The sequence below is a fragment of the Drosophila hydei genome, unplaced genomic scaffold (assembly GCF_003285905.1).
Source record: "Drosophila hydei strain 15085-1641.00,03,60 unplaced genomic scaffold, DhydRS2 tig00000232-arrow-arrow-pilon, whole genome shotgun sequence".
Taxonomy (NCBI): domain Eukaryota; kingdom Metazoa; phylum Arthropoda; class Insecta; order Diptera; family Drosophilidae; genus Drosophila; species Drosophila hydei.
In genome coordinates, this window is record NW_022045690.1 from 478,790 (window position 1) to 495,914 (window position 17,125).

The window sequence follows — 17,125 nt, forward strand, 5'->3', positions numbered from 1 at the left end:
CAGCCACAGGTTGCTCCAACCGCTGCCCATCTCTGTCGACACCTGCCACGGCTGCCGGCTCATCCTCATCCTCATCGGCAGCGGCGTCACGTCAACTGCAGCTGCCGGCATTGTCGGCAGTTGCCGCACGGCAACAGCAGCTACTGCTGAACGGCTCTCTGAAGAGCAAGACGAAGACATTTCCTGCGTATCGAGCATCGGTGCGCAGCGAGAGCGACGACAAGGAGTACAGGGCGGCTAGCAGCAGCAGCAACACGATACCGACGACGGGCAAAAGTCGGCCAAGATCAGCGGCAAGAACTGTAACAATCTGCTGCACAACGCCGGCAATAAGCTAAGCGTGAGCAGCAACTCCTTCGGCCTATACGCAGCATCTGGCATCATCGCCCAAGAGCCCTGTCTCCAGCAACGGCCATCTGAACAAATACTGCCTGACGGACTTGACGCGCCGCAAGGCCGAATTCAATCGCCAGCTGAGCGCGCCGACAGACTACACACATCACTCGTCCAGTAACGGCTCATAGCATCGCTGGAGTGGTGGGACACAGTCATCACGGCCATCACGGGCACGTGCACGGCCAGTCATCGACGGCGCCAGCCACACTCAAGTCGCTGCAGCTGCACAACTTTGGTGTGCATCATCCGATGCCAAGGCCCACGTCCACGTTGTGCACCAACAGCTTCAACAGACGCCACATACGTAGGCGCAAGAGCAAGCTTAGTAAGCGCCTGCTGAACGGCGATAGCGAAGAATCAGTACGCTGCTCATACTGCTCCGTATTGAATGTGAATGAGAACGACTTGCGGATTTCATTCGAGAACACCTGCACCGACTCGCTGGTCACCGCTGCTAATATGCGACCAAGGAACCGAAATGGTGCACTTTGATGATGTGTCGTTGTACGGCACTCCGAAAGAGGAGCCATATGCTGTGCTTTAATCTGCATTGGCCTCACTCTTTGGTGGATCATCGACGCAAAGAAGTCCGCGAAGCACTTGCGAGGAGTCGTCGCTGGAATTGGGTCGGTCGAGGACGACCTTACACTTGAGGGGGGGGTAGTTAACTTATAACACTTAGTTAGCTTATAACACTTAATGTTAGGTATTATTCAACACTTATTATCGGGTGCTAGACAAGTTAAGGAACAGCCCTGGCAAGGGCAACTCTACTTACGCCGGTGAGGCTATGATTTGTAAAAATATAGATCAGTCTCGTGTTTTAACTCGTACTGATAGGACATGCTAAAAATTGGTGTCATATAAGTAAAACTAAAAATAGTGAATATAATAAGAAAAACCAATAAAATTAACTGTTTCGATTATTCAAAAAAGAACAATTAAAAGCAGGGTTAAAAAGCGTTCTTCCAGTAAACCGCTTAAATAAATATTCACTCCGTCATTTGCTCGTTAAATGGCTTATTTCATTGTCTGAGCCCGAGGCCAGCAATAAGAGGCACAGTCGCCTCTCAACCTAACTTTCAGTCACCACAGGACTGGAAACCATATAATTTATACTTGATATGTTTACTTTAAACTGTCTGTTTGCCTGTCTGTATAATCGTATGAGCACAGCGATCCCACGAATCACAAAAATTAGATATTAAAATATGGATATATATATGTTTCTGCAAGTTATAACCAAGTCAAAATATCGATATTTATCGATTTTTCAATATGCTTTTCTCAAGCAAACTGTAAAGTATAACGACACCAGCAGAGCTGTAGATACACATATAGTTCCAATCTGGGATACCTTTCCCCATTAATTAGATACCTTTGCCCTAAACATTTCAAGCCATAGAGCTTAAAATATGGAAATTGAGTTCGTATAGCTTAAGCCGTAGTTATTTAAGAACAAGCTTGGATGTTGCAGACAGAAGTTCTGACTCTGAGCTGACTCCAGGGTATCTGCAAGTCGGTCAGTGCCCACTCATTACATGATTCTGTTTGTATATACGGTATTTGTTAGTCAAACAACATTCTGAACTCAGCGCTGGTTTCTATTACGCGTGCACGCTCAATAAACTTGTTATAAAACATTAAGGAAAGAAATTTATAAATTCATGAATTGCAAACAGAACTTGGCTGAAGAGAAAAGTTATGGATGTGATCTGTTAAGGACTTATAAATTGTACTCAAACAGCTGAATGAAATTGCGTACAACAAGCAAGTGATAATTACAAAATGATGAGCAGAGCTTGTTGTTGTTGTTGTTGTTGCTGTTGTCGTTGCTGGCGACTTTGTTGGCTTATCTTGGTGTGCACTCAGAGGGAAATGTGACGCAGAGACAACCGCAGAGGCATCCGCTGAGCAGTTCGCATAGCCGTAAGAACTGTGAACCGTGAACTGCGAACTGCGAGCTGTGAGCTGCTAGCTGCGAACTGCGAACTGTGAACTGTAACCCCATAAGCTATAGACCCTGGCCGACCTCCGTGGGGTCCTTATCGAGCCACCTAGCTAGACCCCATTCTAGTGAGCTTACCCAATTATGAAACATTAAAAATACGCGCATATAAATCGCTTCATTTTTATGCGCAATTATAGCACGGCTCCGTCTACGGCCGTAGTCGTTGCCTGGCTGCCTCGCCTTGCCGTCTCTCAATTAACTTAATTCCCTTTTGCATAAACTGGATGACGGCTGCGGGGTTGCGGGGTTCCAGGGAAGCTGGATGCTGTTGCTCATTTGGCCCAACGCATTGCTCATGTATTTTTATATATATATTATGTATTATATATATATACAAATATATATATATGTATGTTTGTTTGTTTGCTCAACGGATTTTACAGCTCAGCCGCGTAAACTACTCAACCGTGTGCACTTTAGCCAAAGTGTCAAATGTAAAGTGGAAGCGGAAAAGTGCTCAGCGAACAGACCTAAAAAAAATTAGCTGCCGGAAATTCAAGCCGCATAAATAAAAAATGCACGCAAGAAAAAAAAGAAGAGAAGAACAAGAAAAAAGCTAGAAAAACGTAAGAAATAATATTAAACGCTGTCACTATGGAAAATGCGTTCGTTTGGCTAATGCGATTTTAGACAACGGCCGCCAGTTAAGCAGGCTCGGCTCCAACTTCCAGTTAACGAGCCGTTGGCTGTGCCGCCGTAGCGCCGTGTAGCGCTCTAATGGGATTACGATGCTGTCAGCGACAACACGAAGAAGAAGAAGAACGAGAAGAAAAAAGTGGAAGTCGAAGAAGAAGAAGTAGCAGCAGCACCAGTAGCACCAGCAGCCGCAACAGCAACTGCAAAAGTCCAGGCTAGTCTCGACTGTGTTGCTGATTATCTGGCCACGTTGACAGCTAAAAATTCAAGAAGAACAACGACAGCAACAGCAACAGCAAAGAAGAAGAAGCAAAAGAAGTAGAAGAAGCAGAGCATCGGTAACGGAAAATATGAACAATAGCAAGTATATCTAACGGCTAAAGGAATGTTCAAGCGAAGTTCTGGCCCAGCCAGGACAAGACGTTAATATTATTATACGCTTTGTAAACAAATTATGAATTATGTTGGATAAATAGAAAAACTTAATAATAACTTGATTGCGGCATTTGGTTGGCGTGGCTCCTGCTCAGCTGCCACTGCCACTGCCACTGTTGGCCTTAACATTCACTCAGAGAAAAAAATTGGCGACTCTAGACAAAACACTGCAAAAAAAGTCAAAAAAGTGTAAATATTTTTAGAAAATTATTTTAGAAGGAATTTAAAATGTAAGTATAAAGAAAATATTTTTTTGAAAAATATGAAATAGAATAATATAAAAAATAGTGTCAGCATTGACTAAATATATTTTAAGCAATATAAAATATTATTAAACAGAAAATATTATTTTAGAATTAGGAAAATATTTTTAATAAAAATAAATAATCAATAAAGAATATATTACAATATAGACCTTTTTCGGAATAATATAGCAAATACATAAGTTAACTATTTATTTATTAATGAAATTTAGGGTTTTCCTAAACAGCTGGCTATAGTTAAATGAGTAATTCTAGGCGAAGTCGGCTGATGATTGAAGCAGGAGGTTCTAGAATAACATAGAGAAAAAGTCCAAAACTTTTTTGTGTTTAAATATTATCTTACTTGAAAACCATTAAAAATATATTTTACATATTTTTCAAAAAATTTTTATAAAAAAAAAAATGGTTTGAATTTGCTGAATATAAATTCTAAATGTATGAATAAATAAATTTATTAAAATAGAAATATTTTTTATTACATTCTAAAGTTTTATTATTAGAAAATATTGCTAATCAATTGATTGATGCTGCTAGATGCCCACTCAAGATTTCTTTTATGATGGATGGCTTTTGCTTTTTGTATAGGTAAATATTTTTCACAGTGCTCGCTAGCATCTTTATAGATTATTTTTGGATAGATAGTGTAGCTGGGAGAATGTGAGCGTCCTTGGACCGGCAGCGTCAACGGCCTCTCCCTCTCCTTAAGGATGTGATGGCAAATGTGGCGGCCGTGGCCGCGGGCGCTGGCGGCACGTTAATTATGGCACAAAAATGGCCCAAATTGTGTGCTGGCAAAATACAAAATGCTTAGCGGGCGGCGGTATCTGGCATCGGATGGGGGCGTGGCCGGACGCGCTCATTGCAGGTTGTTGCCGGCGATGACGACGACGACGACGAATGAAAGAAAATGTAAAAACAAATTGAAAACTTTTCCACGATATAAATTTGCATTTATTTTGAACGCTCTTTGCTACGCTGCTCCCTTTTGTTCGGCCGTCCTTTCATTTTGTTGTTTTAGAACTTGGACTGAGCGGTATTCAGAGAGCAGAGCGCTCTCTCTTTCTCTCTCTGTCGCTCTGTCTCTCGCTCGACTCTAGTATTGGCAGACAGTGTTAGCATACCAGCACTCTATGTTATATACCTAAATATATACAAATTGCTTAAATCGAAAAAGTTTTTCTTCTTTTATATATATATATAAATAGATATATGTGTGTGTGCGAAGGCAATAACTGAACCGAACTGAGCTAAACTGAATGGGGAAATCCTGTGCCTTCTAAGCGAAGCTACTCCACATTGCTCTGAATAGCAGCAACAGCCAAAAACGGAGCTTCTGCAACATCAGCAATAGCAGCAGCAGCAGCAGCAGCTGTTGTTGTCACATTGTTGTTGCTGTTGTTGTTGCCAGTGTTAGCTACCTTTTTGAATATTTATGAAAAATTGAAACGTTTTAGCGCGCAGCCTGGTGGCCCTTTGCCGGATTTGTTCCCTTTCATACCCTGCGCCTTAACGCATGCAGCGGGTATGCCCAGCTAATTTCTAACTTTTCAATGCAAATTAAAGAATAATTAAATAATCTTTTTTTTTAAATAATGATTTATATTTTTATACTTTGTTTTCTTCATTTAATTCTTGATTTATTTTTCATATAGTTTTATTACATATTTATTTTATTTATATTTTAATAGATTTTATATATTCAATTTTATATTTTATTTCAACTTTTTTTATTAAAATATTTATATATATATAATTCATATTTTTAGACTATATTTTCTTTATTAAATTACTGATAATTCTTTTTAACTTGTGCTATTATTTTATTTGTTTTTATTATAAATATTTAATTTGTTTCGCATTTTTATTGAAATATTCATTCAGTAAAAAAATATTTATTTATTTGTATGCCTTTTGAATGAATTTTAAATTGAATTTTATGCATATTTTTATTTTATTGAATTTAATTTAGTAATTTCTTATAAACTCGTCAATTTGTCCTAAATGTAATTTCGATTCCAGTTTCATGTGCAGCCTTGTTCACACTTGACCCTCATTTACAGGGTATTCAGCTATATGCAGCATGCAGGGCATCTGTGGGCTGATCATTTAGCAATTCAGAGCTCTGTCCTTGTATGAAATTTTTTGTTGTTTTGTTTTTATGTGATGTCTGTTGGTTCCATTCCCACTTGTTAGTTAACTAATTGTATTTTTTTAAGTCCCTTTTTGCTGTTGTTGTTGCGGATGCTTTTGTCGCGTTTCGTGTTAGTGGAAACCGCCCACGCACAAAAATGATTTAAGTGCGCCTTCATTAATTACGTTTTACCACAGCAGCAACAGTCGCAGTCGCAGTAGGTGATTGCTCTGGCAGGAGGCGGGTCGCAGGGACTCATGCGGCATAAGTGGTTGAGGATGCCAACCAGCCGTGGCTGCTGAAACTTTAACAGACCGTATTTCAGCATAATTAACACGGCAAGCGTATGAATGATGCATGACAAATCGCTGCGGGCAAACGTGCCAGTCCTTGTATAAACCGACAATCAGCGTCATCTTCCCTGCTCACACACGCACACCCACACACACACACTGTCTCGCCTGCCTTCACTCTAATAATTGCAAACGGTTAAATGTAAATTGAGATAAAGTAAAGCCACACCCGCCACACACAACCAAATTACGTATACGTCGTTTTTATTACGCTCACCTCTAATGGGTCAGCAAATGGTATGCGAAAGTGCAAAATGCTTTCTGGCCAGATGGAAAGCGCCAATTTGATATCTGACTCCGTCTACAAGTCAAATGCAATTAGGCAAATGGAAATCAACTCACAATATGTGTACTAAAATATGAATTTAAGCAAATCTTAATGGGAAATATGCCTGCCAAGCTGCCAGGCTACACTGAGGCTCTCCAAGCAAGAAGCTTAGTCGCAGTGGCCAGGCTTAAATGGAGAGAAACTGCCAGATCCGTAGCATGTCTAAAACTATGCAACATAATTCGAGCAACGGCTGCGCTGCCGCAAAGTAGACTTAATGAACTGATTAAGTGCCGCACCTGAGCAACGGGCAAGTGAAGAACCGGTCGGTTAGCTGACCTAATTAGCCAACGCTCAATGCTTGAGAATGTTTATCGACGGCCACTGCGAGGCGCAGCCTTTACGTCCAGCTCGGCATCAAAAACCAGTCGCATAATTTCTCGGCATTTCAATTTGGCAAACTTTGCGGCTGAGATATGTCAACTGTGCCATAGACGTCATCGATGACTCGCTCTGTGTGTTTCACTCGACCCCAGTCGATTTCAATGCGGCTGCTAATTAAACTCACATCTCATGTCACCTGGCAGCGGACCAATAGAAATTTATGCATTTGCTCCGCTGATTTGTTGCAGATTGCAAAACGCCTCGAGCTCACTGATGGCTTCATATAAATGTGTTGCAACTGGTTGTGGGCAAGCGCATTCAACGCTGACCGCACCACTGGACTAGACACTTACGCTTCCGCCTGCCCACATCCTATTCTTCCATAGAGCTCAGCACTATGTCCGGGCAGCCGCCGTTGCTGCTGCTGCTGTTCATCAGCTTTGGCTGCATAGCAGCCACATTCGCTCAGAGCTTGACGCTGCCCACGCGGCAGCTGCTAGCGCCCAGCCTGCGCTTTGCCGAGAGCTTCGAGACATTCGATGGCAACGAGGCGGACGAAGACGATGCCGGCACAGGCGAGCAGCTAAGGCAGCTGCTGGGACAGCAGCTGACCAACGCTGTGGCGCCACTGACAGCTGCACCACTCGCCGTGCTGAGCCGCCGACAGCCGGGCATTGTGGCGCCAAGATCCGCCACGGATGCTGCCCAGCTCTTCGCTGACTCAGCTGAATCTGACGAATTCAGCGGAGAGGACAGCGAAGAGACAGACAACGACCCGGATACAAATACAGATGCGGACACAGATGCGGACACAGATACGGACACAGATGCGGACACAGATACGGACACAGACACGGGCCCAGCACAGGAACCAGAGCAGGTGCCGCAGCAGGTGCCACAGCAGGTGGCACAGCAGGTGCCGCAGCAGGACTACAATCCATATCGCGACAACTTCAACGACCGCAACGAGGATGGCAGCTACGTTTTTGGGTGAGTCAGCAGCCAAGGCACCACCCGCAACCGCTCTAAACCACTGCCAACCACTTCCAACAGCTACTCGCTGCCAAATGGCGTACGCCGCTGGGAGCGCGGCTTCTTCTCAGAGCAACAGCACCATGGTCTGGTGGTCGAAGGCTTCTACGCCCAGCCACGGCACTACGGTCACAGCATACAGTACGAGCTGCGCTGCTATCGCGCCGATGCCCATGGTTATCACCCGCTGGCAGGTGTGTTACCCTATAACATATATATCTCTTCTATATATATACTTTTAATTTTCTATTTATCTTCTTTCATGCAGTGGAGTATCTACAGCAGCCGCCACGAGTGCGTCGCTATGAGCTGCCCAATGTGAGCTGCTTGAACTTGAGTCGATAATGATCGATAACAAGAATATCGATCAGAGAGTAACATTAGCTATCAATGTATAACGAGCTCTGCTCTACCTTTTTTTGTGCACGTAATAAAATGAAACACCTGTAAAGGACACTTATTGAGCAGTTTTGTTCTTAAGCATTCTGACACTATCTATTCTGAGCTGAGCTGAGTTTTATATAGATGAAGAATGTATTGAAAAGCTTAATATATTTATTTTAATATATCTAGATAGTTTGGTGGCATATTTCATTCGAGTCGCGCCTTAAGTGATCTGACTCCTTTCTATCTCCACTCTCTCTCAGATATCTCTCTCTCTCTCTCTCTCTCTTCCTAGCTGAATGTTGTTGGTAGTCTCTCTCTCCCTTACCTATCACTTTATCTCTCTCTCTTTCTATCTCTCTCTCTTTCTCTCTCCCTCTTTCTCTTGTTCTTTCTGTTCCTCCTTCTGTCTCTCTCACCATCTCTTTCCGTACGTCTAAAAGAAAGTCTTTCATGATCTTCCTAGCAGCTCTTTGTTAGGTGTCAGGCTATCTTCTAGTCGGATACTTCCCTCACGACTCTTATTCTCACTTGTTTTTCATTTAAAACTTTAGCTTAGCCATTATTATTTAGAGCTGCTAGCAAACAGCGAACAGCTGAAAGTGCTCTGACGGAACATGGCCAGCTTAGCTTGTAAGCATGTTTATTAGCTAGTCAAATTACAGAATTGTATTTATTTATATTTATTTTTATAAGCTTACGTTTTACTCATGCAGGGAAATGCAATTTGCAAACTCTAGACTTGGCTTCCTCGTCGCCTGGCGTCCCGTCCTCTGGAGCTGTTTCCAGTTTAATTCAAATGGCATTTTAAAATACTTTTTATTTGTTTTTATTGCCTTCTGGTGACTGTAGATTGTATGTTCTTTAATTTTATTTTTTGAGTTTGTTTTTTTGTTTTTTGGTTTCTTGTTTTTTATTGTGTTTTGTTTTGGGAGCCCGAGATTTCTATCTGCCTTTGTGTGGGTGCGTCGCCGCGCTTGGTGTCTCTCACTGTGCTGGGCTGCGTTGAGGCCGGCGTCTGGCGTCGTGTGTATTCCCACAGTTTTCAATTTTTGGCGATTTGTTGCGGCACTTAACGGTTTGTTAGCTGTCATTGTTGCTGGTTGCGTTGATGAGGCGCCTTTTGTTGGGCCCGCAACCGAATCCGCTGTCGACTCCAAAAATTTTAAGCAATTGTCTTTCGGCGCAAGGGGGAAGTCACATCCGCTATTCTATTGTCAATATTGTTGTTGCTCTCGCTCTCGCTTTGGCTCTTGCTATTCCTGCTTGTTATTGTTGTTGTTTAAATATAAATTTGCCTAAATCAACAGACGAGCGTCAAGTTTTGTGGCGAGTATCGCCGCAAGTTTTGTTTATTTCACAAGTAACAGCATCCCATTGTCGTCTGTTTGCATGTATCGCGCGTGGGGCCGTCCCGCAGATAAACAGTCAAACACACACAAAACAATAAAAGAAAACTGGTTCACTTGGCTCACGTTTTCCGGCTATATATATATATATATATATAAGGTGCTGTCAAAAATATCTCATCAAAAGAGTGAATGGGAAATAGAGAGGGAGAGAGAGAGAAGAAGAGTGAAAGTGAGAGAGCGAGAGCAAGAGAAAGAAGTAGAGCTAGAGAGAGGATGGAAGATATTTAGAGAGCAAGACGAAGAGCGAGAGAGAGAGAGTGAGATAGAGAGAGAAAAAGCGAGAGAGAGATAGAAATAAGAGAAAGAGAAATAAAGGGAGAGAGATAGAGAGAGAAAAATAGAGGTGAGATTAAGATAATGCGTGAAAATGAGAGAGAAAGAGGAAGAGCGAGAGAGAGGGTGTAAGAGATAGAGAGAGTAGAAATGGACAGTGAGAGAGGGAGAGATTACAAGAGTGTGAGAGGGAGAGTAAGAGAGGGAAATAGAAGGAAAGAAAGGGAAGACACAGAAGAAAGACACATAGAGAGAAGGAGAGAGAAAAAGAGGGAGATTGGAAGAAGAAGAGGAGATACATACAGAGAAAGACAGAGTGAAAGAGAGAAACAAATAAATACAATAATGAGATATAAATAAATAAATAGATCTGTATCACGTTTCACTATATCATGCACAGCTGCATTACACATAATCGACTCGTTAATGCGTCAATTGATTAAGCCAAATCGAAGATGCTTCACGATTCATGCCCCAGCTCTGCTAGCCTAATTCTGAATTCTGAACACCAGCAAAAATCGATATTTGTTGAAACTTGTCAACTTCAAAGTTTAGTTCCCACCTTCATAGTGAGAGAGAGCGAGTGACTCTTAAATTCATCTATACAATAGAAACTCTAAGCAGATCTATCAATGTAAGCAGAGTATACGGCTTTATTGACTCCCATTGGCTCTTGCATAGCAAAAGAAACGAAGCTGCTAAGTAATTCCACGTGTTGATTTCAGTTGTTTCCGAAGACCCAAATTGAAATGCATTGACTGAAGCTTAGTAATCTCTCTCTCTGTCTCTCTCTCTCTCTCTGTCTCTGTTTCTGTGTCTGTGTGTGCCTCTCTTGCTGCTGTCTGGTGTCGAGGCAATTGTCAACTGACAACTCATGGCCATGTCCCTGTCCGGGTTTTGGGCTAAATGCGAAACATTTATACCATCTAGAGTCTCTACTCCATGTAGAGTATCAAATGTCGTCGTTGTTGTTGCTCTGTTTTTTTTTGTTTGACTAAAAAGTGTTTGACTGATGCGCAAATTTTTACGCAAACAAGTAAATAACTCAAGTTGTCATCCAACTTTGCAGTGGGAATCATGCAGTAATCAAGTTGATGCGAATTTTGCAACAAACTTTCAGGCAAACAAACAGACAAAGAGACAGACAAACAGACAGATGGACAGACAGTTAGACAGGCAGTTAGACAGAGTGAAGCAAACGCGCAGATGCGTCGCTTGGCCTATAATTGAGCAATTTACACCAAGACATGGCCGCACAAGGCAGCAGGAGGCGGCGCCAGGACGAGGCATATATTGTATAGAGAGCCATGCAGTGGCATGACTCTTAATATGTTTAGTCGGACTGCTGACCCGAGTCGACAACTTTTGGACTTTGTTGTGGCGCTGCAGGATCAAACAGTGTGTCGACATGGCATGGAATGCGATAAAAATGCTGAGATTATGTAACCGAAATACTTTCAAATCGAAATCGACCAATATAAATTCATGGCTCAGACACTTGCACATGCCAACGTGGGGCTGCCCAGCCCGAAGTGTGCCATTGCGTTGGGTTCGAGGTTCTCGTTGTTTTTTTTTTTTAGGTTAGGTTTAGGTCGCGCTGCTTGGCAGTTGGGAACGCTGCACGGAAATGCTGGCAAATGAAATATTGTACAAAATGCCAGAGCACAAACAAGCTGAGTTTCCATTTCGGTCTGGCCACTAGAAAGAGAGAGGCAGAGCAAGAGTGTGTGTATGGGGTGCTAGGCAGCTGTCCCAGCTATGGATCTCCTATGTATACGGCCGCACAGTAAACTTGAAACAATATTTTATGCTTATATGGGTAAAAATATTTATTAGTTTGTTGTTTTGCGTAGAAGTGTGTGTGGTGAGTGTGTGTGTGGGTGGCACTGTGTGTGTGTGTGTGTGTGTTGACAACGGATTTGCAGCTGCAGTTGGCGGCCGCATCGCCATTTGAATTCATTTTTTATTGCACTGCATTTGCAGTTGCGCGAAAGTTGTAATACTCGCTCACGATCTGAGACGAGTCTATTAGTTTTCTGTCTATCCGTCTGTAGAGAGACCTGATATAGCTAATATATTATATATCTCTGTAAAGTATTAAGATTTGTTTGTATGAGTCCTTTGTCCTTTATTATATCTTCTGAGCAACCAGGAATTAGAAATATATATCTCTCTCCTGAACAAACTCTATAGATAATGCTATAACAACTTAAACTATACTTTCTACAGTTCTGCAGTTCGAAAGATGACGCATTGAGTAACTGTTAAGGCCGTCTAAAGTATAATCAATAATTATGTAATTACGTCTCTTGCAGGCGTGGTCAATTAAACACGTCTCCAAATGTATATACCTTCCTTTTGCAGAGCTAAGCTCATTTGGATCCCAGCTGATCTGCTGTAGTTTAGATGCTGCGTGAGCGAGTATCAGGCAGTCGCTAGCTGCCAACTGCAGTGTTCTCAGCTGTTGTTGTTGTTGGCTGTTACGCTGCTCTGTTCTGGTCAAGTGTGCCGCATTAAAAGCCCTAACTGAGTGCTTCATCTTGGCGAGCTAACGGGACAGCGGGCTGTCAAAATTCAACGGAATAAACGCTTAAATTTATTAATTGCGCTTTCAGTTTGACAAGCGGACTTTAATCTGGCCAAGTGTCCGACTGTCGACTGCTGTTGGCTGCTAATTGCAGTCGCTTAATGGCCAGCGGCTCAGCCCGAGAACTGTTCCACTTGACACCTACGCGCAGAGAGGGAGGCAGAGGGAGAGAGAGAGTGGGAGTTAGTGGCAGGCGAAGGCGACACGCACTGCTCCATTTATTTACAACATTTAAGCTGTAAATATATTTTGAACGTTCCTTTGGCCTAATTATGTCAATCAATTATTTATGACGAAAGCCACTTAGCCGAAACAATTAAGGCTCAATTAAATCAATTTCAGTGACTCAAATTGAGAAATAAGCCACTTGAGAGCATGCTTGGAGAGACAGATGCTATTAAGTCAAGCCTTCAATTATGCAATGCAATAATTTTCAACTAGTTTCAGTAATTTTTTGATTTATAAGAAAATAAATTTATTGCAAGTTTTTTTTAGAGCCTTACATGTTTAAATTATAATATTATATACAAAAGTATTTTTAATATCCATGAAACGAGCTTCAGTTGATAGTAAATTTAGTGACATTAATATTTAAATATGATTTTATCTATTTTATTTATTAAAAATTCATTTTAATTACACGAAGAGAGGCATCAATAAAATTCAGACATCCTATATAATCATATAGTTAGCTCTGCCCACATTTGAATTGGAAAGCCAAAAGAAAACAAAAAGTAAAGGAAAAAATCATTTACTTGCAAACGCCGTTTTTTGTGCAGTCAACGATTAAATACAATGGCCATCGATAACAAGACCAATGGAGATGATTGAGGCAACATTAAGTGCTGCGGCTGCCAGACATTTATCAGGCAACAGCCGAGCCGCTCTGCCCATTGTCAAGGACATGGGCAAGTGTTAAACAGAACATTGAAGAAATGAATGACGAAGTAAAAGAAGTGAAAGAAACGGACGCCCACATCGGTTGGGCACAGTTAACGGACAGCGGCAGCTGTTGGCCTGGTCAATGAACCGTGGGTCCTGGTGAAGCTGTGGCTGTGCCTGACACCTACCACAGCCAGTGGCGACGGCATAAGAAATAAAAAAACACACACACACACAGTGCAGCACAATTCGGATTCGGATTCAGATTCAGATTCGGTTTTGGAGCAAAAATCAAAATCACAAAGTCCAGGGCACTGTCAATATCACGATACTTGGAGGGAGAGATTTGGGGGATTAAAGCTGCGGGGGTTGAGTGGCAAGTCATTGGCACTGACGTGCGAGTTTATTATGTTTTGCTCTGCTTCTTCTTCAGCACATTTGGCCAAAAGGAAAAGAAAGGCTTCGCTCTCGAGTGGTATAAAAGGCCGACAGCCGTCTGGCCAAGTAATCAATTATTGAGCGAGAATGTTGCGTGCCCCAACGATCGAAAAGTGCCTGCAGCTGCTGCTGCTGCTGGGTATCAGTCTGTGCGCTGGCGAGGCACGCTGGACAATACAGCCGAGACGCACCACCACCACCAGGAGCACCAGGACCACCAGGGGCACCAGGACCACAGCAATGTCAACGATTGACCGACATCAGCCGCCATTGGTTGCCCTGCAACCGGAACAGTTCGCCCCGGATATCGAAGGCTTAATTGAGAGCTTCGATCAACGCTCTTTGAATGGCGAGCACGAGTACAGGTTATTGACGTTGGCCAACTGTAGCTGCCCATTTAATTAGCATAGACTCTCGCAGATACCAGCTGGGCAACGGGGACACACGCTATGAGCGCACTTATTGGCTGCCCGTGGGCAAGGGCCATGTGCTGGCGCGTCGGGGCTACTACTCGGTGCCGCTGCCCAACGCACAGTACTCGACCGTCTTTTACAGTGCCGATGATCGGGGCTACCATGTGGATATGCGTAAGTAATGTGGCTGGCTGCAGGCTGTGGGTCGGATTGGCGCTTTCCTGTGCGACAGAGTGTAAAATTTTATGCCCAAAACGCAGACACATTATCCGGCGAGCAGCCATTGCTGCCACGCAGCCTCGATGTGCCCCATGATGTGGCAGGCATGAAGTCAACGCCAGCAGCTAAGCGAAATTCAATAAGCGTGCCAGAGCGTAACGATGAGCAGCTCGAGCAGCATCCAGATGCTGAGGCCATGTTCATGTTCAGCAGCAGCAACGGCAGCAGCGTTGGCACAGCCAAAGGTCAAACAGTAACTGATGTCCGCCTGCCGGCAACGGTAAGTGGCCGCCACGGTGGTTCAACCACTGTCGTTTCCTTTACTGTAAACCGAAAAAAAAAAAAATATGTTACAATTGCAGAGCCACAGCCAAAGCCAAGCCAAGCCCTCAGCTATGGCCACAGCTAAAGTTGGCACAGCAGCAGCTGATGATGATGACAATGCCAATGATGATGATGATGCTGCTGATGATGTCGCAGCCAGTAGCATCAATGCAAACTGAATGCTAGCTGAAAACGAGGGCGTAAATGTGAACGCATATAAGGATGAGTATGAGCAGGAGAATGAAGAGGATGCGGATGTTGAGAAGAACGAAGGAGGAGCAGTGGCAACTTGGTCGTCTGCGTGGCATGGCAAAGTGACAACAAATAGCTGCACGTGTGCAGCTGGATCCGCTCCAGTGGCAGTTGCCACAGACTCGGGGGGCATTTCGCTTTGCAGCGCTCCACCGCCAGGCTTCAGTTGCTCCAAATCAAATTGTAACAATTGCCGCAGCATCGAGACATCATTGAATGCTGCTCATAGAGCTACAGCTGACCTGCCTCTGCTCACAATCATTTTTGGCTGGGCTGCTCCGTAACACAATTTACCAGACCGAGAGATCGAAAGACATCAGGACCAGCAACCGAAACTCAGACTCAGCATACAACAACAACAATAACAAATATAAGAAACCAAGTCAACAACGATACACATCATCAATTGCTCACATTACGCCCGCATCAACAGCGACATCTGCATCAGCATCAGCATCAGCATCAGCATCAGCTTAGACAGACTTCAAATTCGATTTAAGCGAAATAAATATAATAAAAATTATTTCAAATATTTCCATTTTGCCCATGCACATTCAATATGTGTTTTCCTTCGTTTTCTTTATTTACACAATTTTTCAATTCAATTATTCAAAAGTTCTTAAATTGATTTTGAAAGAGACTAGTGAGAAAAACTAGAGAGAGACTAGAGACTAGAGACTAGAGACTAGAGACTAGAGACTAGAGACTAGAGACTAGAGACTAGAGACTAGAGACTAGAGACTAGAGACTAGAGACTAGAGAATAGAGACTAGAGACTAGAGACTAGAGACTAGAGACTAGAGACTAGAGACTAGAGACTAGAGACTAGAGACTAGAGACTAGAGACTAGAGACTAGAGACTAGAGACTAGAGACTAGAGACTAGAGACTAGAGACTAGAGACTAGAGACTAGAGACTAGAGACTAGAGACTAGAGACTAGAGACTAGAGACTAGAGACTAGAGACTAGAGACTAGAGACTAGATGAATAGTTGTTAAATTACATAATATTATATTTAAGCTAATGAATTTATGCCGTTATTTCTCGAGTATCCCGACAAGCCCACGTCAGGTGGCTTGAAGTTCATTGACTTGAAATAATATTATTATGGCAAATTGAATATCCTGCTGTTGTCTTAATGGTGTAGGTTGAGTTGTGCTGAAGCGGCATAATTATAATCAAATAACAAAGGCAGCCCATTTCTGCAGGTAAACAAACTAACTTCATATAAACTAGGTCATTCATGTGGACATCTGGCATTGCATATGTTATATTAGTTGCATTCGTATCACAATCCGTAGCTGCTTTGTCGTTGGCCTAACTGCATTTTTTGGCTAGAGATGACTTGACTTGGCCCCAAATGAATATAATTAGCATGGAGCATGTGGCATGTGGTAGTTGTTGGGATAAAAGGCAGTGGAGGAGGAGGCGGAGGAGACAGCAACTCGATCTGGCTGTTGCAAACGCAGTCCGTTTGGGACCACAATCAAAGCCAAACAGAAATTTGTCGACCACACTATTCAATTAAGGGATGCCTTAATAACATCATTTGCTGGCCTAAACACGACAGACAAAGACCATCTGCCATACTTACTTTGGAGCATTCAAATGCCAGCGCTGTGAGAATAGTTCGCCGGTCTCTACTGTCGGCTTTGTTGAAAGACAACGCCAGCGGACAGATTGTCAGCAGCAAATCGGTGAGCATTCATAAAACTGACTGAGAAGCTAACAAGCAAAAGGAGCAGCAGCAGCAGCAGCAGCAGCAGTATCTGTGACAGTCAGAGCTCGCCGCCCACCTTTGTCATAGTTTTTATGTCGAGCAGCCTTTGGAGATTGGGGCTGCTCGTAAAATGCACACGAAGCTATAACAGCAAAGGCTCTGCCCAAAAACCTGTAAGCAAAAGCTGAGGCTGAGGCTGAGGCTGAGGCTGAGGCTGCAGCTGCGGCTGCAGTTGCAGCTATTCATTTCAGCTACTAATCCGATGCGGGATACAGTTTTATTTACGAGTCGGCCTCCATGGCCATCTAATGA

The 17,125-nt window shown here is 43.1% G+C and overlaps 2 protein-coding genes across 2 annotated transcripts; both read left to right on the forward strand.

Annotated features, from left to right (window-relative positions):
* The first annotated feature begins 7,274 nt into the window (after nt 1-7,274).
* On the forward strand, nt 7,275-8,254 carry LOC111597610. Its single transcript, XM_023312412.2, has 3 exons — nt 7,275-7,867; nt 7,931-8,103; nt 8,178-8,254. The coding sequence occupies exons 1-3, from the start codon at nt 7,275-7,277 to the stop codon at nt 8,252-8,254; spliced, it is 843 nt and encodes a 280-aa protein (XP_023168180.2).
* Nucleotides 8,255-14,125: 5,871 nt separating this feature from the next.
* Nucleotides 14,126-15,592, forward strand: LOC111597599. Its single transcript, XM_023312403.2, has 4 exons — nt 14,126-14,250; nt 14,306-14,472; nt 14,559-14,797; nt 15,527-15,592. The coding sequence occupies exons 1-4, from the start codon at nt 14,126-14,128 to the stop codon at nt 15,590-15,592; spliced, it is 597 nt and encodes a 198-aa protein (XP_023168171.2).
* The last annotated feature ends 1,533 nt before the right edge of the window (nt 15,593-17,125 follow it).